Raw genomic sequence first — 23027 nt, forward strand, 5'->3', positions numbered from 1 at the left:
CATCCGCCAAGAAAGTAGATCCATGCCAGAATGTTCTTTTCCTTCTCGGCTTCCAGCGGACAGGTGCCCGTTGGCATATTGCTGCCTCCCACTGTTGGCGGCCTGGTACTGCCCATTGTTGATGCGGTAAATGCGCCACAAAACTTTTTTTTAACCAAAATGACGAGACCAAGTATTAATGCGCCAAGAAAGAAGACCCATTTCGACAATCTTCCTTTTCCAGACGTGTCATGCCTGTTGGCAAATTTCTGCCCCCCACTGTTGGGTAAGAGTAGATGTAGGCTAGTTATCAATACTCACTACTAGTAATAAGTCTGATGTCTCTGCAGACAAAAGCAGTGTTTTAGCTGAGAACTCAACTGTTGTGGGACTAGTTCCTGTATCCAGTGTAGGCTAATTTAGTCTCTCTTTCACTAGTATTGATTTATTGGATACTTTATTGATTGTTAACAGCCTGCATTAGCACATTCAAAAGTCGTGGGATGACACAAAAGGTCATGGGAGCTTGTTTCCATTGTGGTCCATGGTCCATTACTCAATGTATCACGCACTATTCATATAATATAGTCTACATTACATATCAGTAAAAGCTCCAGTAGCAGAAACATGCCTATTTGCAGAGAAGGGAAGGGGCAAGATGGGGGTAGCACTCTAAAAAGACCAGTTGTAATTTGAGCCTGAGTGCTAAACCTGTATGTCTCTTCTTTAAACCAATACTCCTCGTCTCCCTGTCCCCAAATTCAAAGAGCCTTTTTCTTTTGTCCTGGGATACATTTACATTGTTGCCAAAGCAAAGTGTGAAATGGAATTATACATACTGTAAGTAACCCAGGGAGGGGGTGACTCACTCAACTAGGCCTATTCACACACACACACACACACACACACACACACACACAGACACACACACACGCGAGCGCACGCACACACATAGACACACACAGAAACACACACACACACACACACACACACACACACACACACACACACACATGCATTGACTGCACACTTCCAATGTGACGCAGGCAGCTGTTTGAATTAACACATTTTATTCATTTTAATTGCACATTCATTACATTGTATCAATTTCCTGAAATGTAACAGTTTTGGACAAACAAGTTTTCCCATTAATCCACATGCCATACAGTACAACATATCTTTCAAATGCACAATTATTTTGCGAACTCGCTTTTTTCCACAATGACTGCACAATTGCAATGTGACACATGGGCAGCTCTGTTTACACATTTCATTCCTTTTAATTGTACATACATTTTAGTTTTGATTGTTTTATTTCACACTTTCACACTCGCTTTGGCAATACTTATGTTTCTCATGCCAATAAAGGCCCTTTGAACAGAACAGACTGAAATAGAATATAGAGAGACCCACAACAGACAACCCCCACACTGGATTTCGTGTTTGTGGCTTTGTGTGTGTGTGCTAAATTCCTCAGATGGGGGATGTGTAGTCAGTCAGTGGTGGGAAAAGCTACTTCCTTAAAATGGACGGTTATGCAGAATGTAGGCTTATCATTTGTCAAGTTTTCAAAAATAATAAAATGTATACAAATCTAAATAGCAGATCTACAAGCTCACAATACATCACAATATAACATAGCCTATTGTGAGGTTAGTTAGGTTGTAGATCGTCTATTTTCAAATGGCTCACATGTATAGGCCTATAGGGCTGTAGGCCTATAAATGGTTAATTACTAAAGTTGTCAAATTATTGTATTATTTTCCTTTGAGATGTAGTAGAAGAAGTAGAAGTACAGAAATTGGAAATAATCCAGTAAAGTAAAAAAAAACATCTCAAAATTGTAGTAAATACAGTACTTGAGGAGGGTAGGCCTACATGCCTACTTTACACCATTGTGTAGCATAGCATCCCAGGGTGTATCATGAGTGAATCAAGTCAATTCAATTCAAAGGGCTTTATTGGCACAATGAGCTATAGAAAACATTATGCATACATTGACAACGCAAACATGAAACATTATGTTACAGTTTTTGAAAATAAACAAGTGAATCACTGAATCACTGCAGTCTGTTGGTCATGTGACTGGTGTTAGTCACGTGACTGATGGTGGTCACGTGACTTGCCTCCGAGGCAAATGTTTCTAACCAATCAGCTTGCTTATCTCACCCGGCTGTTGTCGCGGGAACACGCAAGCCAGCCCAGAGCCCACCTAACAATAATAACAAACAAACTGCTGTATGCATTGCTAACCGTAACACTCAAACAAGTTGGACAGTTTATGTGAGGTTCACTGACTTGTTTTTGTATCAACCGGTACGTATGCGTGATGAAAAGCATCTAGAGTGAAGTTGAATGATTGTTGTACTTGTTAGCTTCTCTTGCTAAGTGGTCTTGGGCTACAGTAGATTAGCTGCTGTAGCTAAGCCACTTTGCTTGTGAACAGATGACTGTTGGCTGTCGACAGCAGTTGTCACTGTCAGTCTCAACAACCTAATATGGTCAGTGGTTATGGTTCTCAAACGTTTCAGGCCGCCAAACGTTTCAGACCCCCCAAATAATCATAATTCGAACTGGGGGGTCCCCACCCTGTCAGTCATTCGAATTGTAGGAGTTTAGACATTACATTTTGTTTGGGGACCCCCGAAAATAATTTGGGGACCCGCAGTTTGAGAAACTCTAAACATGCATCGAAACTATGAGTCAAGTCTGATGTGTGACGTACTTTTGATCATGTGATCTTTCTGGTACTGAGTCTGACTGATAGCAAATTGTCCATTACTAATAGTTTAATCTTAATCAGATTTCCTCTGTGGGTGATCTGTTTAGAGACAGTGATTTATCTGGTGCTAATCAGGCCGGCAGGGTAATCAAAACCCAGCATGTGTTCTTACATTAACAGGGTTATTGGTGGTTAAAAGTTATTTCCTGTATCATCAATACTTGTATCGCTACTGCCATACTGGCACTATGAAATATGAAACTTTCCTCTTCTACACCGGATTTGAACCCGGTTTCCTGTGCCGACATTTTTACCATTGAGCTAATAGAGCCGGCCTGCTTGCTCAGACGTTAAATTGAATCTTGATCATCATCAGATCCTGTCTAGATGACATAATCTAAATGTCCCAATAGAAGAGCATGGAGCCAAAATACAACCACCCCAATTGTATGAGTTATATTATATTAACATACTCTACCATACAGATTGGGCAAAATGTAATTTTATGAATAAATAAAAAAAGCTACATAGTGTGGCTGTAGCTACAGATCCACTGGACAAGCTGTAGCTGCCTGGATTATGAATGACTAAATTGATTGTCTCTGCATAATGTTACATCACATAGATGGTGCACTCGTGATCACCATGTCTCGTCGGAGTCGTCGACACACCAAAGCGGAGCTTGATGAGCAGTTTGAGCAGTTCTTGAAGGAGGTGAGATGGGTTTTATGACACCGGTTTCATCACACTTTGAGTTTCTATTCTCAGGGCGACCTTGGAGGATCACAGATAAGAGTGGCTATGAGCCTGGAACCTCTGTGTTTATGTTGATTGCATTGAGATAATGTGGGTAAAATGTACATAAAATACTTGGTATGATAATGTAACTAGCATCTAAATGCTGTTATATATAGCTTTTTATTGCACAGTATGCACAGCACATTTTGTTCACAAATTCATATAGCAAGAACTAACGAGAGCCATGTACTAGGAAGGGCTAGACAGAATATATACTGATTGATTGATTGAAATATTTATTAACAGTTTGCAGAATTACAGTACATTTCAAGCACAAACTCAATACAAAGACTGTTAACTGTGAGTGGACGACCCAATTAAGCATTACACTTGTTTACAAGAGGGTCCACCATGTTCAATTCATCAAAACATTTAGAGACGTACAAATAGACACTTCTATATAGTCAAAGAACAGAACAGGAATTCATCATAAAGGAGGTACAAAGGGAAAAGAAACATATACAGTGAGGGGAAACATTCAGATTTTACGGGGGCCAGTTTCGAATTGCAGCCATCAAGAGATTTGCATGTCTTAATGACTGTCGGTAGGGCTTTCCACATTTTGATGGCATAGGAGCGAAAAGATAGTAACTATGAAGTATGTATTCTGTATAACCCATCCATATATATTTGCATTCCGTCACTGTCGGCCAGAAACATTGTATTTCTTTTAATTTTGTAAATAACTACTTCATTGTACAAGAGTGTCACACAAACGTAGGAAGATTTGCTTATCTACATTAAGATCATAATTGACACAGCATCACATCACTTGAGCTTGTAGACCGGCAATTGTTCTTTTTTTGAGAGATTTATAACTATTTAACCACTGAAAAGGATTAAATAAAAACTACATTGGATTGAAATATAACAGTTTTGAACAAACAAGGTTTCCCATTACAATGATGCAAATATTACAGTATATCTTTGAAATGCACAATTATTATGTGAACTCGCCTTTTTCACATTGACTGCACAATTGCATTGTGACACAGGCTCTGTTTACACATTTCATCTCTTTTTAGTTTTAATTGTACATACATTTTAGTTTTGATGGTTTTATTTCACACATGCTTTGGCAATGTAAACATGTTTCTCATGCCAACAAAGCCCATTTGAATAGAAGAATAGAATAGAATAAAGAGAGACCATCTTGCCAGACGACCCCCTTGCTGGATTTCGTGGTGGATGCGTGACCTAAATTCCTCAGATGCTATGTGTAACATAGCATCTTCAGGGTGTGTCAAACTATAGTATATAAGAAGTGTGAGTGAATCAATTAAATTCAAATCAATTCAAAGGGGCTTTTTTGGCACGATGATAAAACATGGCATAACTTACGTCATGCTATCAGTCTATTTCAGATGACTCTGTGGACCTGGGTGCCATTCCTAAGAGGCCCAGTGTCCTGGAAAGCCTTGGAAGAGCCAATCAGAAGCCAGCCAAGAAGCCAGCTGTCAGCGTTTCACCATGGTGGCAACATGATGATGATGACAGTGACCAAGGACAAGGGAGAGGTACTAATTAGAGCCCTGACCGATGCCCAGTTTTTGGGTCGAATCTTGATTGTGGAGAGTCCTAACGATGGTAACCCATTAAGACCTGAGGCCGATACGAATGCCTTCTAAATCAGTACTTCTCACACTTGACTTTAACGATAAAAATACTACATTTAAATTAGTATATGTGCTGTAAACTTGTACATCTGCTATTTTTAACTTGCCAACGCTAAAATCTTTAATAATTTTTATCCCACGATTTTGCAACCCATTTTTTTCACCCAGTGTCAATTATCTAATGTAATCCTGGGCGCTACACTTCCTCTGCCAACCTGGGGGGGCAGCGGACTGACCTCATGCTTCCTTCTATACATGAGGAGTCCAAGCTGCTTCTTTTCACCTGACAGTGAGGAATTTCCCCAGCCAGACATAGCGCGAGGAAGGAACACGTTATTCCGACCAGTTCCTTTCCCCTCCATCGGGCTGGCCAGGAGGAGGTAGTTTAGAGACCATGATTACTGCATGTTTTTTGTGAGGGTACCTACCCTAGGGGACACAGGGAGAACATGCAAACTCCACACAGAAAGGCCCTTTCGCCAAGCCCGCCTCGGGTATGGGCACTGGTGACGCGGAGGAGAGAACACAGCGTCCCCAGCGGGAATCGAACCCAGGACCTTCTAGCTGTGAGGCGACAGCACTACCGTCTGTGACACCGTGCCCCTCGCTTTCCTGGTTTTAATGGGTGTTGACATTTTTTTTTAAATGTTTTTTTTTGTGGCTTTCGCCTTTATTTTATATTTTTTATGGAGGGACAGACAGTGGGCTGACAGGAAATGGGGAGAGAGATGGGGGGGGGGGGTGACATGCAGTAAAGGCCGTCGGGAGTCGAGCCCGCGGCACACTGCCAGACTGGATTACCAGCCAAGGTGCCTGTACCGCTGAGCCACGGCACAGGCGGTGTTGACAATTTTAAGTGCAATGTGTTGAGAGCTTGTATGAACTTTGGAAAATGTTTCAAAAGGTTCAACTTTGGGACTCATCGGCTGCATCATTTCCCAAAACCAAAAATCTCTGTACAGTATATGGAGTATGGTCAGTATGACATCATATAGCCTCCTCCTGGTTATGCCTGACACCGAACTCTATATACAGTCAGATACAGAAATCCCCATATATGACCATTCCAATTTCCAAGGCATGGAGTCAAGGAGTGTTCTCAAATTGCCCCTTTATATCAATTATATAACATGCCCTTTACCCATTTGAGAACAAATGTTATATAATGCATGACTGACTTTAGAACTTCACAGAGAATCAAGTTAGATAATGGCTCGACTGGTTGGTTGGAAGTGCTGTTATGGCCCGAGGAGGTTGGAGTGATCAGATGGAATATGTTGTGATATGATTAACTGGTGTCAGGTCAGGACAGTGCTTTAGTTAAAAAATGAAACTAAGATACTCATTATTTATCAGGAATAATATTAAAGTTCCAACCACGCCAGACTCCTCAGTACTTGGAAACCCTCTTGGAATCTGAAACTGAGTTTCACAACAATGACTGACTACTTTTTCAAAAAGGCTATAAGCAACATTGACTTTTCAATACCTGGATTTTATTACGTCTCTTTTAATGAATTTTCCACATTAATTCACATTTTTATATGTGGATATGAAAGTTTGTTCTAGAGGTTTCATAACATTCCCTGATATTAATGCACTGAGTCTGTGTAGCCAGCAGAGGGTGGTGTAGGTCTCTCAAACGCCATGTTTGCCAGCATGTATTCAGACTGCTTTTAATGAGAATTTCCTGCTACTACCTTTACATTTCTGCTTGTTTGTGTTTACACTTCTTTTCTCCATCTTTTTCCAGCACGCAAACGCAGATTTATTAAAGTAAAAAAGTTACAGGCTGGGGACACTGAGGAGGATGAGCGCAAGCCAAGGAAAAGCACACCTACACAGGGTATCGGCACCACTGTGCTCCATTAGAACCGTAGTGCTAACCGTTTAAAGTACAGCCTAGATTAGGTTTAAGTAGTTAAGCTGTCCAATTAAACCCCTGTGGTGTGCTTTATTTCTAATGTGTGTTCACACAGGCGGCAAGGATACCCCCCAAATTACATGCAAAGTCAATGAAAAGATACAAAATGACGCACCGCATCGGAAATATCCCACCTTGAGCCAAGTTTGCTTTACCATCTTTTTAGATCCAGTGAATATTCATTGATTTTGACACACCAATAATGAAACGGTCTGCACCTCAACCGAAACATATAGGCACGTGGCCCCCAGCTTGGTTAGAGCTCCCACTAAACAAAATAAGAGGTCGGGCTCGGGAGTAAATAGAAAGCAGTTTATTGAGTCAAAGGCCAGACCAGCTGCTCGCACATTAAAGCAGTAAGAGACTTGTTGGGACTTGTTTATTTAGCATTACCAATGTGTCAATTTAACTCGGGAGTGTATTGGTATTCACTATTCAGAACTGTTTCCAGTGATTGAGAGCATTTGCGTCAATTGTGCTAATAGGCAAACTATTAACGCATTTGCCTCAGGGGCCAAAATCACGCAACACGACAAATATCTTCGCCTGCTGTGTGAGAACCGTCTGTCTTTCAACTCCCATCTTAGCCAGCCTTTTCTCTTTAACGTTTCCTCTCACTAATGAACTGCCTCTCTTATCATGGTCTTTCTTCTGTCCTCCTTTCACGGCGCTGTCGCTTTTTGGCTTTCTATCAGCTGTCAGTGCGGAGCTCCCTCACAAGCCTAGCCCCACGCCTCGTAGCAAAGCTCCAGAGAGGCATGTTAAATCGGACAACAGCCGGACATGCAATCTAGAAGCTTATTCTCAAGCAGCTGATGACTCCCAAAGTCCCCACAGTACGTCAGGGTGTAGGAGGACCCCTGATGACTCTTCTGTCACGCCATCGGCCGGCAGCGATACCGGTTCCCAGTACAGCAGTGGAGATGGTAGAAGTCTCCCTTTCATACTCACTTTCTGCCCCTCTATGACTGTTGGTATGGCTACCAGTGGCAGGCTAATGCCAGGCAACCCTTTCATTAATTTAATATTTTTTGTTTAATAATGTTTTTCACTGCTTCCTTTTCACTGGGAGATATGAACTATGGAAATCTGTAAAGGGAGGATAATACATTTTATAATAATTATAAAACACTAAAAACATGTATTTCTCTGACAAAGCTTTGAATTCTTGTGCTGCTTTCTGTTAAGCTTTCTCCCCTGAATGATATTTTAAACAAGGTTTCTTTGTTGTGAGACTGAGGACATAGAAGGTAATTCTGCGACAGTTGGATAATTTTAAGATGAAAGCACCTTAAAAAAACACCTTTTCTTGAACTGTGCCTAATAACAATGTAGCCCTCGCTGTGCCAGAGATGAGACATTACTGGAATTGGTCCTCCTCTTTGAAGTTTTTTCCTTCCCTTCCTCCAGCTACATTTACCAGACTGGACCTCCATGTAGTGCTGCAACTATCCATTATTTCCTTATTCCATCAATTGCTTTTTTTTATTGAAAAAACGAAATTCCCCAAAAAACTTGATAAACTTTTGCAGCTCTGCAACAGTTGCATAAATCTACATAATTAGTTTCATCTAAAATAAATAATGCTCTGATTTGTCCAGGGCTGCTGGGATCTGGTAAGACGTTCATGAAGTCTCTAAGAAAATCCCAATCGATCCAAGAGGAGGCAGAGGAACAGCGGCCAGGAGACCAGGCCTTCAGACGAGAAGAAAGGACAGAGCCGGCCCTTATCAGCAGGGACAGTCTAGAGGCTGAGGGTAAAGTCTGAGTCATGCTTTTTTTGTGCGCCATGTTCATGCACCGAAAATAGCCAATCAACAAGCTCACAAGGCTTCCATTTGTGGGACATGTACAGGAAACAAAGCTAAAGTAAATACAATGACATATTCGTATGCAGTCTCCTGTGGCTGGCATATCTCATTTTGCAGCTGTCACTTTCAACACTGGGACCTAAAACGATACATAAGAGACTCTATAGTGTGTACCAAAATCTCCTGGAGGGGGCGTCAACATATGTGTCACGGGGTAGCGGCCGCCATACTTGTTGGCTTGTCTGGTTTGTTTACATTGAGCGACTATCCGGTGTGCTTGTATACGTTCTTTTTTTAAACTGACCTCACAATGGTGCAGACTTGCTCAGTAAATAAGTGCCACAGCAGGTCACGTCGAGGGAATGAGCCAGAAAACGGAATTAGATTTTCAGCTTTCCAGCATGGAGACAGCAACAAGGAACCCAGATTGACGAGTTTACAAAAAGACGTAGAATGGCTTGGATCTCGGCTGTACGGCGCACGGGCGCAGAGACATAACGTTCAACAAAGTATCTAAGCACAGCCGTGTTTGTTCACAACATTTTCCTTGTCCTTGTAATGTATTTGGGCCCGACGTTCTTTCTATCCATCCTGGTGTTGGTTCAGGTTCACTATGTTGTCGCCAAGAACGAGCTCACTCTATTCTGAGTGATGTGGGCTAGAATTGAATGCCCACAAGAGGGCCGTCCCTAGCTTTTCAGACGCCGCCCCCCCTCTTGGTGACCTATAAGCACTTATGTGATAATGCCTTTATTGAAGACTTGCAGAACATAAAGTGGGACAGCTTATTTGAGTCTACGCATACTGAAGCTGCTCTGCATGAATTCACAAAGTTATTTTCCTTTTGTCTGTGATAAAGCATGCACCCATCAAGAAGCTCACGGTCAGATCTGTCAAAGCCCCTTGGCTAGACTGACCTGAGAAGCTTGATGAAAGATAGAGATCAACTGAAAAGAGTTGCTGTAGATTCAGGTAGCTCAGAGGACTGGCTAATATATCACTCTTTAAGAAACAAAGTGACCAAATTAAATACACAAAAAAGGCTATAGGGGGGGGGGCAGCAGACTCCGCCAGATGGGGCAGCAGAGAGTACACTGGGTTCCCAGGAGGGGGAACCCAGTGTACTCTCTGCTGCCAGGTTAGGCTTCATCACCAAGCCCCAAGAAATTGCTGATTATTTCAACAATTATTTCATAAGTATAGTTGATAATATACGAAATGGCATGTTGCCTGCAAAGGGCCATCTATCGGAATAAATTATTCAAAATGATATAATGCAGGACAAAGTATGCACATTTGAATTTTCAGTCACTAATGTATCTGAAATTGAAAATCTATTGTCTGAATTGAAATCTGACAAACCCTGTGGTCATGATATTCTAGACAGTAGACTCTTAAAGCTGTCAGATTTTCAACACGCATATAAAACTGGTTATTCGACATGCACAGCTCTCACAATTGACAGATGACACAGTTATTTTTTAAATGTTGTTTTTTTTGTGGCTTTCGCCTTTATTTTATATTTTTTTATGGAGGGACAGACAGTAGGCTGACAGGAAATGGGGAGAGAGTTGGGGGGAAGACATGCAGTAAAGGCCGTCGGGATCGGGAGTCGAACCCGCGGCACACTGCCAGACTGGATTACCAGCCAAGGTGCCTGGACCACTGAGCCATGGCCCAGGCCAACATATGACAAAGTTAAAACAAATTGACAGTAAATTATTGGTTGGAACTTGGAACAGAGCTATTGTATTTTAGTGCAGCTTTTGATATTATTGACCATAGACCATTTACCATTTATCGTTGGTTACCTACCAATGTGGCTAGTAGCTCCAACAAAAATGTACCCTGGGGAGCTTGATGCTTCGATGATCATTGTCCTCTTCTGATTGGTTCCTGTGACTCCCGGACAGTACTAGATACACTTGTTCCTTTGTTTCTCCCTTTGTGTGTGAAGAGTCGGTGATGGCATCGGGTCCAGTTGTGGTCACGGCGAGCGTTTGCATGGACACCCTGGAAGAAGAAGAGGAGAAAGCCAGGTTCTTTGCACAGCTAGAAGCGGGGGCAACCTCTAGCATCGATTACTCCAAGCTAAACAGAGAGCTGGACTCTCCAGGCACCAACACCGGCCTCACACTCGGGTATGGCTTAGGGCGATTGTATTATATTTGTATTTATTTATTCAGCACAGTATAAACAACAACACAGTGAACATATAAATATAAGAAGGGTAAAGCTCTAGGCTGAGGCAAAAAAGCCCAAGGGGCTTATACGAGGCCTCTAGCTATGTAAATCAAAATGAAACTTTGTACAAGAGATATAGAATATCCAGAAGACATAATTGCAGTATATAAAACAGTATATGTCTTTCACTGACTGTGACTGTGGCTCAGGAGGTAGAGCAGGTCGTCCAATGATCCATGGGTCGGCGGTTCGAATCCCGGCTCCTCCTGTCTACATGTCAAAGTGTCCTTGGGCAAGACACTGAACCCCAAATTGCTCCCGATGTGCTGGTTGGTACCTTGCATGGCTTCCGCCGCAATCGGTGTATGAATGGGTGAATGTAATGCACAATCTATGTAAAGCGCCTTGGATAAAGGCGCTATATAAATGCACCATTTACCATTTATTTACCACTTCCCAGCCCTAGGCGTATGTCCCATGGAGATTCCACTACACACTAATATACATGTAATGTGTGATCTCCACTTACAGATGCAAAGCCTGTTTCTTTGCTCATGCTACTCTAATGAAGATGGATTTACTTTTCCCCAGGAAAGTTGAGCATGCTGAAGAAGATAAACGGGATGACAGATTCATGGAGACTGACAGAAGCTGTCCAGGTACGAGGGAAGAAACCAAGGGCTATAACCCTCTTGTAAACAAGTGTAATGCTTAATTAAGTCGTCCACTCACAGTTAACAGTTTTTGTATTGAGTTTGTGCTTGAAATGTACTGTAATTCTGCAAACTGTTAATAAATATTTCAATAAATCAATCAATACCCCTTATCCCTAAACTTGTTTGCCATTTTTTACTAATTTGAAAAACATTTTAAAATAGTTCAAATAGCCGAACTAGAAGCCCACAACGTTTCGGTGTAGATCGGCTAGTTGAACTATTTTAAAATGTTTTTCAAAATAGTAAAAAATGGCATAAGTTTAGAGATAAGGGCTAAGGGGCACAACATAGGGCCCCAAGTCTTTCTTTGTTTTTGTCTCTTGCGTGCCCCCTTACCTCCCCGCCTCCCATCTTCCTTCCTCTGTGCATGGTCATGCATCTTCACTCATTTGAGTAACTGTCTCCACTTACTGACACCTGCAGCCTCCCCACACTACAGTGAGGACTTTGAAGATGAAGGGAGCGGGAAGGAGACGCCAGTGGAGGTAAAGTCAGATCAGAGTGGTGAAGGTGAACGGTTTGTCCCGTCTGACTGTTAACGGTGCCACGGCACTATAACACTAAACTGTGAGCAGTTGTTAAGCTGTTGTGGTGGTGGGACAGACCACTGTTACACTTCAGCATTTTTCCAAATCTTTGGATTTGATTTTCAAATGAAATTAGATTATCTTTCAATGTGTGTGACAGACCATGATACAGTAGGTGACCAGGTGACTCAGTAGTTGTTTGTCTCCTCTCTTATTTTCAGAAACCTGAAAGTTCTCCCCTCCAGGCCAAAGGTAAAAACACTATCAGGAATTGTAATTATGACTGGGTCCTTATTCACACAGTGGCCATTTTGCTTTTACTTTTTATAACCCCCAAACAAGTATGAAAGCATGGCTGCTGTGTGACTATAGACAATAGTGGGTGGGGTCTGGCAGCAGTTACACCTATGATCATCTCCCAATATGACTATGTATTGAACCAGGACAGTAGTGGTTGGTTATTCTCACTGGAGTTGTGTCTCAGTTTCTCTGGACAGTTTGCTGGACTCCACCAGTAGAGGCCCTACACCTGCAGAAGACAAGAGGGAGCCAGTGGACACTGAGGCTATATTACCAGGTAAAAATGGGTCTCTAGACTAGTACATCAATCATACAGTAGCACTTCTGATATACACATGATGTACTCACAAGTAAGACGAGCGAACACGGGAAGCGAACGCAGCTCGTAAATTGCAATAACAACAATTAGAATAAATTACGTACTTTTTTAAGGTTTTTTTTTTAGTTCTCTTTTTTTAATTATTTTATTTTTTAATTGTTTTTTTAAAGTTTTTTTTAAGTTACGTTTTTTTAAGTTACGTTTTTTTTAGTGTGTGTGTGTGTGTGTGTGTGTGATACAGCTGCGCCCTCTGGTGGCGGGCAGGTGGTGTTACAGCGTGACACACAGACACACACACACACAGACAGACATGTTCTGCTAGGTCTCATAGTTAGTGCTCACTGCGTTCACAACAAAGAAGTCCAGCACACTTCAGCCGGTGTTGGTAGAAGGGCTCGACGTTGTACAAACTGAATATAAAAAGAAAAATACCTGGGCACTTCAAACGCAAGTTGAAACATCAGTCACCCCTGCAAATAAACCGTGCCACTGCAGGCCCTGTCGAATGCTTTGAAGTGAAGTGCCCAGGTATCAGATCAAAGTGTTTTATTTTTGTTCTATGCATTTTTTATGCTGTAATGATGCAGTCAGTGAAGGGCTGGGCGATAGAGACAGAATGGCTGATGAGATGTTGACACTAGGAGGCTCTAGGCACTGTGGGTTGCCTCCGGGCCTGGCTCAAAAGTGTGGAATCCTTATGGGCGATTGGGCGTTAAGTTGTCTTTGCTGCTGAACGACAAACATCTCAGCCTCGGTGTAACTCTCGGTGTTGCAGCCCCTAAGTCGGTGCTATATTTAGTGAATCGGCCTCCTTTTCCCAGCGGGCCAGTCCTATGTGCAGAGTGGAGGTAGTGAGTTGGAGGCCCTCCATGAGGCCTACAGGAACATCAGTCACTCTGTAGAGAACTCGGAGGACCACGGCGAACACCGCCGGGCTTCCCCAGAGAGGAGTGGCGGGAGGAAGAGCAGCAGGCCATCTCCCCCCACCTCCCCCCCTGAGAGGACTCTACAACACGCCTCCACCACGGAGTCAGGTAGGCCAGGGGCTCCCGCACCCTAGAAAAGAAAATTATGATAATTGACAAATGTGAAAACCGCAAAACGTTTTTAATTTTTTTTAAAAATATATCATATAATGAAATATTAAATGTATCTTTTTCATATAATCAGATGTTTTGTGGTCATGGATGGGAGACATGGCCAAAGCATTTCTGCGGGTCCCCAGCCAAAAAACGTTGAGAACCCCTGGTATAGAGTACAATAATTATCACTATACATTGGGACACCACTACGAAGTGGTGTAGCCATATAAGTGCACTATATAGTGCTATAGTGCACACACAGGCTCGGCTTCTAGGCACACTAGTATCTGAATGTGTTTGTGTGTTTTCTCAGAGCTGCCCACTGCAGAAGAGCTGATGAGGCCAATCAGACCAGAGATGGAGCACATCAGAGGCTTCACCCTCCAGCCCGCCACGTCAGTACACAGTTACACACACAACCTTTTAGCTTTTAGAGTATGCTCGTCATTTGAAATCCAACGGTCGACTGCCATTGACGAGTATACTCGTCATTTGCTTTTCTTTTAGTGGTGTAGAACTTTACCCAGACAAGGCAGACATCTCGTCGGAGAGGAGATCCCCAGGGCCGAGTCCCGAGCAGCGGTCAAGAGAGCCTGTGTCTGCCGTGGGGAGGAGGGAGGCGGGCAGGCCGAGCAGCCCAACCTCCTCGGCGCTTCCTCTCCAGGCGTTGACGTGGAACATCAGGGAGGAGATGGAGAGACTGATGCAGGACCAGGAGGACGGCGCTTCTCAAGGACCCTCGTCCACTCAGGCCAGCAAAGATAAGAAACAACAGGTGAGAGAAACGTGGGGTGCAGCAGTAAATCGAACAAATCGATTTGATTCATTATACAAATTAATATTGTTTTTAATAGAATAATTGATTAGTAGTCCATTAGGGCTGCAGCATTTAACCACTTTTTTATTATTATCATTGTTTTTGTATTGTCTTCCGGCCTTTACAGTGTTCTTGTAGCATACATATGTTGCCTTTAATCAAATAAATGTGTTTTGGTGCAGCCCCAGGGTGGACCACCCAATTCTTCAGCCAGGAAACCCTCTGTGGCTCCCGCTAGAGGCAGAAGAGTGGAGGGCAGACCGACGACAGCTTCCAGGTTCTCCAGACCTGGAAGTGCAGGAACCACATCCTCTCTCGGCCAGAGGAAGCCACAGGCCCCCAGACAGGCCTCGCACCGCAGCCCCGGACCCAAACCCAAACCCACAGAGAAAACCCAAGGTCAGAAATGAGGACCTACTACAAATGTCTTGTTATCTGTGTTCTCTCGCACGCACGCACGCACGCATGCACGCACGCTTGTCACATTATAGTGCAAGGCGCTCAGCTATTGAAATTAGTGTTTTGGTTGTGTCATTTTCAGAGGTGCAGGCGAGCAGTGAGCTGATAGCATTCCTACAGCACCAGATTGACACAGGCAGTCTCCACATCCCTACTACAGCTACCCAGGATACCCAAGTTCAACAAGATAGCAGACAGACAAAGCATGCTACAGAGAAGAACGTAGGCGTATGTGTATTATGTGTATTTTGTATTATGTGTAGGCATGCTATTATGTGCATTATGTGTATTATGTTTAGGCATGCTATTATGTGTAATGTATTGTGTATTATGTGTAGGCATGCTATTATGTTTTCCCATAGAGGAAGCAATTGATTCTTTCTTACAATGTCATGTTTGAAGCTTATACCATGCACTGTGGTATAAGCCGCTATTGATTTCATCATTGCGATGAAAAGAGAAAGAGAAAAGAACCCACGCACTCATCTGCTCCAAAAGTCATACTTTATTGACGACGTTTCGAGCCAAGGCTCTTCATCTGGTCAAAGAGCCTTTAATCCATTGAGACCTGGAACGCATCCATGTCACGTTAGCGTTTAACCACATTAACCATTAACCCATTTTGGGCGGGAACCCCTTTTGGTGTTTTAAACATTGTTATAATTTAGCTATTGAAAAATAGCAGATCTACAAGCTCATAGCGCGCCACCGAGTGGCGCGCCATGAACTTGTAGGTCTGCTATTTTTGAAAAAAAGTTAAAATCAAAATCTTTCCGAAAATTGTCATGATTTAGAAAACTTTTTTTTTGTAAGCCTGAATGGGTTAATGGCTCGAAACGTTATATAAAGTATAACATTTTGGAGCGTGCGTGAGTGTGCGGGTTCTTTTCTCTTTTTCTGTCACTTTTGAACCCAGCACCTCTACTAAGTGATGTGCATATTTTATTAATTTGACTTAGGATACCTTTTCACATTTAATATAATGCATTATAAACATACTTAATGCATTGTAATTGGCTTTTAACACTGTATAATTATATTTATACAAATTCCTAATTACTCAATGTTATATTCCAACAATCGTAAAACATTAAACATTTTACAATGACTTATTCAAAGACCTATTCAAAGAAGAGACACTGAAAGGTATTTGTAAATAGGTTGGAAGCTGTAAAATGCTCCTCTGGGCTTCTTCCAGCGGTGAACCTCTGTTGTATGTTTGCCCTTTAGCCAGAGAAGGAAGCCTTTCCTATTATTTGGACGGGAAATGTACTACTATTTTACTTTGCTAAATGGTGTCAGACCCCGGGTGTTTAAAATGAACCGGGCAGCTATTTGAGGCAGGGCTACTGTTTGGAAATATACGCTACGTCTGTAAATCTGTATTAGTCTTGATCCAAGGCTATGTCTGTATCAGAAATGACTTTGGACAGGTGGATAACTTTAGTTAAAGTTGCAGAGTGACGCATTACTTTGCCTGGGTTACATCTTCTCTTCTTGTAACAACCACCAGCGAGTCAGGTCAGGCCGTCTCATATTGATCTGGTTGTTCCCTGCTAGATGGAGCCCAGGGAGGAGGAGGAGAAGGAGGCTGACGAGGAGCGCCCCCTGCTGAGAGCCCAGCTGGCCCAGAAGGACAAGGAGCTGCTCCTCAGAGAGGAACAGCTGAAACGGTGCCACAACGAGGAGCTCAGCTCCCTCAGACAGGAGAACTTCGTGCTCCAGAGCAAGGTATGAATTAACCCGCATGCCCACAGTCGGACACTTGCACAACACAGGCACGCACACACAGTCCATGACTCCACATCACCTTGCCCTAACACAGAGACTAACTAGCCACCTCCTATCTCGATCTCGAACAAACACAGGATTAGGAACATTGTTCATTTCAGATAACTTTTTGAAATCCATGTATTGTTGGGGGCGACTGTGGCTCAGGAGGTAGAGCAGGTCGTCCAATGATCCATGGGTCGGCGGTTCGAATCCCGGCTCCTCCTGTCTACATGTCGAAGTGTCCTTGGGCAAGACACTGAACCCCAAATTGCTCCCGATGTGCTGGTTGGTACCTTGCATGGCTTCCGCCGCCATCGGTGTATGAATGTGTGTGTGAATGTAATGCACAATCTATGTAAAGCGCCTTGGATAAAGGCGCTATATAAATGCACCATTTACTGTTACCATTTATTGTTATTTAGTACGGTATGGCTGCCACAGTCATTATATTTTACAATCATTATTGACATTGGTGGTAACAATTGTGATGCTAATAATTGTGATTTGCGCTTGCCTAGAATTGTCTTTTTGCTGTTAATCTTATGCTACAATTTTTTAGTATGAACTTAATCATAGATAGGTTGATAGAGCTGTCAAAACGCACTGCTGCATCCATCAGGGAGACTCTCCTCTGTAATTAAAATCAATATCAGTTCAGGCAAGACGTTTGGTCTCGCCTGAGCTGGCAGGAAATAATCTGTTAAATTGCAGTCAAGCAGCCTCCAGAAACATACTCTTTTATGGAACCTGCGCTCCACAAACATGGACCTGTGTACTATTTGACGTACCAATACCATGTACCGATTCTGATACCCATAACTTGTGTATCAGTCGATATTGAGTACCGATTTGATACCAGGCTGTAATTTAAACAAATCTAGGACGGTGGTACTAACTGGGTTCCTTGAGGGGGTTCCAAATGGACTCTTACAGGTCTGTAACTCAGGCCTGAGAGTTATGGGGGTCCTTTCCTTGAAATTAAAAGGTTTGGGAACCACTGATCTAGGAATAAATTAATTGTTGTTCATCAATGTGTATAGTACATTTAATATAAATAGTACAGTAAGAGTTTAAAACAGTCATGCAACATCAACTGAAGCAATCAAAATATGACTGTAATAAAATAGCATCATAAATTACCTGTTATCGGAATGACATAGACTGGCAAACTCACCGATACCAGTATTTTAGGCGGTACCGTCAGCCATTCCGATACTGGTATGTATTGGATGGGAAGTGCATAACGTCAGACACAAAGGTGGTCGTGGTGGCACTCCGCTATAGGTCTACCGTCCACATATGAGCAAGTACTGCATGTACATGAGATAATCACATCATATCCTCCCAAAGCATTTGCTGACAATTGAGGCATCAATGGCCTGGGAAACTGTAGAGGTTGAACACATCCATTGGTCTTCAGTCAGCAGCACGTGCTCTGAGGATGCATTACCATACACAAGACTATGGAAACCCATTTGGTACAAAAGGGACTCGGTTTGGCTCCTTCCCTTTCTTAGTCCACTTCCTTCCGTGTGCTTCCGACGCGTTTATTCCTACTATCATCAACACATGTTTTGTTCAGTGGTACCACCTGTCCTGAGAGAGGATACAGAGAGAGGTACAGTTGGGAATCTTCCTTTTCTTCCTCAGCTGCGCAGTGTTGATGCGGACCAGAAGAGGAGATGGGGCGAAGCCACGGATCCTGTGACCCAGGAGAAACTCGGACTCCTTGAGAAAGAAATGCAGGAGCAGGAAACACTCATCCAGGGTTACCAGCAGGTGAGCATGTGTCAACATGTGATTAGGTTATGCCATAACCCAAACTTTGCAGACACCCCAAGATAATATTATTTCAACTGGGGACCCTCCGACCCCGACAAGAATTTGGAATTGTGAATTGTCTGTATTACATTCAGCCCACTCGGTTCCACAGATATTATGAAAATAGCCGAACGCCTCGTGTGTTGTGATCGATCGGCTGTTTGCCTCTTTCTTACATAATATTTGAAAATCTGGGCAATTTGGTATTAAAAAGGCCCTAAACAAAACATACCACGTACCACTACCTAAGTAGTACCCTGTATGCACTTATCCCGGTAGGCGGTTAATTGATTATTTTGATGGAATCCTATCTTTTTGTTGTGAGAAGAACATGATGAAAATCGATCGACAACAACTGGAGGTATGATTAATTCTACCGCGACTAGCGAGGGACCGCTACGGGCCGTCTAACACATAATCTTTTCTTATAATTGGACAGAATGATTTAGCTCAAGAGTTATTCACGCTTTAAAATTTTCGGTCTCGTCGACTAAAATGGGGGGGAACATTTTCGATGATGTCCCACCAGAAAATAACATTGAATGTTGCGCAACAGACGCTCCCAGCCTGTGGAGCGATGCGATCGGTTTTGATATCAATAATCTCTGTCCTTTTATCAATCTCCGTCCAGAGCGCTGGGCGTTACTACTTGATTGAACGGAGAACTCCGTCCTTTCCGCTCAGGGTGTTAATCTCTATTCCTTGAGCCTGTGGCTCCCTGGATATGAAGAGCTCCTGTCCTCATCAGAGCACATGTCCTCCTCACAATAGAACCGTATGATAGAGTTCAGGTGAAATCACCCTTCAGAAATGAACTTGAACTTTTACAGCAATTACTGTTAAAATCATTCCCATTGTCATTCCCACCTCTGAAATTGGTTCTGTAGCCTGTAAGTATGAAAACAGCAGGGAGCTGACCAGGGATCAGATCAGATTACTGTAGCGAAACATATGGGGGAACAAGTTTCTCCGTAAATTAAAGTGAAAGCAGAGAGACTACGCACGCACACATTTAATGTCATTCCGGTGCGTGGTTACATCTTTTTTGTCGGCTCCACTTTGATCTCAGAACCAATTTCAGAGGTCCATAATGTCCATTATGGTTTGTGTCCATCATTTTGAACCAGTGAAGAGCTATCCTATATGTTCATTTCTGACTTCCTAATATAACTTTTAAAGTGATGTCTATGCAATCCAATGTTTCATGTTGTATTTGTAACTTTCACAAGGCCTATATGAGCTTGAATGTCAGAAGTCAGAAAACTACAATCTAGTCTTTATAACCAGCGAAATAGTCAGCTTATTAAATTCTGACGAGCCAGCCGGAGGACTCATCCATTTGATTTGGTTACACTTTTCGGAGCTACATAAAAACAAACAGCGAACGCCATGACGTCCCCCACACTTTTGGCTCACCTAACTACAAGGCTATAGCCGCATGCTTGAGGTTGCATATACAGTGGTTGACACTAACACTAAATAACCTAAATAAAATGGTCGGGCAGGTGAAGTTTGCTACCAGATAGCCTGACCGGGCAGGTGCACATTTTCAGTGTGAATGCAACCGTCTTTAGTTCGCTTAGCTATAAACATAACACGAGATATAAGAAGTTTTCTCAAGCCAGGGCTCAAAATTGCAACCAATTTGGTCGCAAATGCACCCGAAATTCTATCTGTGGTCCTTGAAATGATATCTTATCTTTTCAAATGGGGGGCTAATAAGTGTAAATGTTGGGGTCCTTGCCATTAAATAGTTTTCCTACCATGCATTTGTAAGGCTACTTCATGTTATAATGCTGTTTTTATTCATTAAAACACGCACACGCACACACACACACACACGGCTGTGTAAAAGTAAAATTCAGTCATTAGCTTTCGTATGAAGATAATACTTTACTTCAGGCCAGACCTAAAACTGCAGATACAAACTTTCAAAACTGATAACAACTAAACATGCCCCTGATTTTGTATCAAGTAATATATTCATAGAAAGCTATAGCCCCGCATAAATCATTTAAACACGGAAAGTTATAACTTGAATTTGGGAACTTTCCGCGAATGTGCTGAATACGTGTTCACTGGCTTGTTTATGCTTTATGTATTTATTTTAATATAATGTCCTGCTCTGTTTTATGATGTGAATATATACTTCTGATGAATTTTTCATTATGTTACTGCATTAACCCATTTTAGGCGGAAATCCCATAGCTCCTCCCATAGTGCCAGAATCATTCCCATAGCTCCTCCCATAGTGCCAGAATGATTCCCATAGCTCCTCCCATAGTGCCAGAATGATTCCCATAGCTCCTCCCATAGTGCCAGAATGATTCCCATAGCTCCTCCTCCTCCAGAATGATTCCCATAGCTCCTCCTCCTCCAGAATGATTCCCATAGCTCCTCCTCCTCCAGAATGATTCCCATAGCTCCTCCTCCTCCAGAATGATTCCCATAGCTCCTCTGTCTCTCCTCTGACATGTACCTGTGCGTTTAGATATTGTCCTGTCCACGGGGCACCTGGCCGGGAGTTCATTTTTAAGAGAAACGCTGAGATTGTGAGTCCAGGTGGGAACAAAGCTCACTCTTTACCAAATGTGCTTTTATCCATTGGCGGATCGATGGAAGGCCCCAGTGATATTATCGAGTTTCCCCCTGGGGGTGCATCCAGGACTGCAGCCATTGTCTCTGTAACGGCCTGTACTCTGCTATGGGTCAATAGAACAAGCTCTGTTGGAGACGAGCATTGGCCCCACACTTGACCTCTCTCTGAACTACTTGTTTGTGGTTGTGTGGTTGCATTATCGTCTGCATGTGCTTCAGCGCTGCGTTATCATCAGAGGCATAATAAACATTCACACCTGAGTGTTCATTTAACACTCTGCTGTTGCGTCTTTTATACATCTCAAGCATGCTTGAGATGCACCCGTAAGTGTCCATTTGGTTCCATTTGTACACCCTCAAAGTTAGAGACCATTGAATATGGGGCCATTGTCTGCTCTCTGCACTGTGCTGATGTGTCTGACAGGAGAATGAGAAGCTCTATCTGCAGATGAAGGCCCAGCAGGCCAAGACTAAAGCCAATGAGGAGGCCATGTTTACTGAAAACCAGAGGCTGCTCATCCAGCTGACCAAGTGAGTTCATTCAACAACAACATCATCACATCGCATTCTCAAGTGCAGACTTAACCACTTTGTACTTTGTTGTCCAGGGTCTCCCAGGTGTCTGTACCTTGACAGGCCTCGAGTTGAACTAATTAAATGTGATAAAAGTAAACATACCTACACATTGGTTGCCTTGTAGATTGTTTATTTTCACCTAACTTTCAAATGTTTGCCTATTATGACAAGCCCCGAATAGGTACACTAGTGTTCATGTGGTTAAATGGGAAATGGAAACCCATTTCTTACACCCTATGCGCTGAACAACAAAGTATATGTAGATGTAAAAAAAGAAAAGAAGGAAAGTACATGTAAAAGTAGTTAAAAGAGTCAACTACTGTATAGTCCAATAGTCCAGGAATATTCCAGTTGAAGAATTCTTGTTTTTTTGTTGTTGTGGAAATTCGAGACTCTGCTTCCCTAATAGGGTGTAATGGACGGTTAGAGACTGCTTCCCTAATAGGGTGTAATGGACGGTTAGAGACTCTGCTTCCCTAATAGGGTGTAATGGACGGTTAGAGACTCTGCTTCCCTAATAGGGTGTATTGGACGGTTAGAGACTCTGCTTCCCTAATAGGGTGTAATGGACGGTTCGGTTAGAGACTCTGCTTCCCTAATAGGGTGTAATGGACGGTTAGAGACTCTGCTTCCCTAATAGGGTGTAATGGACGGTTAGAGACTCTGCTTCCCTAATAGGGTGTAATGGACGGTTAGAGACTCTGCTTCCCTAATAGGGTGTAATGGACGGTTAGAGACTCTGCTTCCCTAATAGGGTGTAATGGACGGTTAGAGACTCTGCTTCCCTAATAGGGTGTAATGGACGGTTAGAGACTCTGCTTCCCTAATAGGGTGTAATGGACTGTTAGAGACTCTGCTTCCCTAATAGGGTGTAATGGACTGTTAGAGACTCTGCTTCCCTAATAGGGTGTAATGGACGGTTAGAGACTCTGCTTCCCTAATAGGGTGTAATGGACGGTTAGAGACTCTGCTTCCCTAATAGGGTGTAATGGACGGTTAGAGACT

The 23027-nt window shown here is 42.8% G+C and overlaps 1 protein-coding gene across 1 annotated transcript in view; it reads left to right on the forward strand.

Annotated features, from left to right (window-relative positions):
- The first annotated feature begins 2157 nt into the window (after positions 1-2157).
- cep162 (centrosomal protein 162) overlaps positions 2158-23027 on the forward strand; it is a 54135-nt gene continuing 33265 nt past the window's right edge. Inside the window, 17 exon segments of the mRNA XM_079502662.1 lie at positions 2158-2295; positions 3327-3415; positions 4854-5016; positions 8641-8796; positions 10808-10991; positions 11626-11693; positions 12174-12235; positions 12499-12529; positions 12762-12854; positions 13718-13930; positions 14292-14373; positions 14486-14753; positions 14978-15194; positions 15337-15476; positions 16815-16985; positions 18678-18806; positions 21871-21977. Of these exon segments, the coding sequence (XP_079358788.1) occupies positions 3347-3415; positions 4854-5016; positions 8641-8796; positions 10808-10991; positions 11626-11693; positions 12174-12235; positions 12499-12529; positions 12762-12854; positions 13718-13930; positions 14292-14373; positions 14486-14753; positions 14978-15194; positions 15337-15476; positions 16815-16985; positions 18678-18806; positions 21871-21977 (2153 nt within the window). The 5' untranslated portion in view covers positions 2158-2295; positions 3327-3346.

This window comes from Electrona antarctica, assembly GCF_951216825.1.
Source record: "Electrona antarctica genome assembly, chromosome: 6".
NCBI lineage: Eukaryota > Metazoa > Chordata > Actinopteri > Myctophiformes > Myctophidae > Electrona > Electrona antarctica.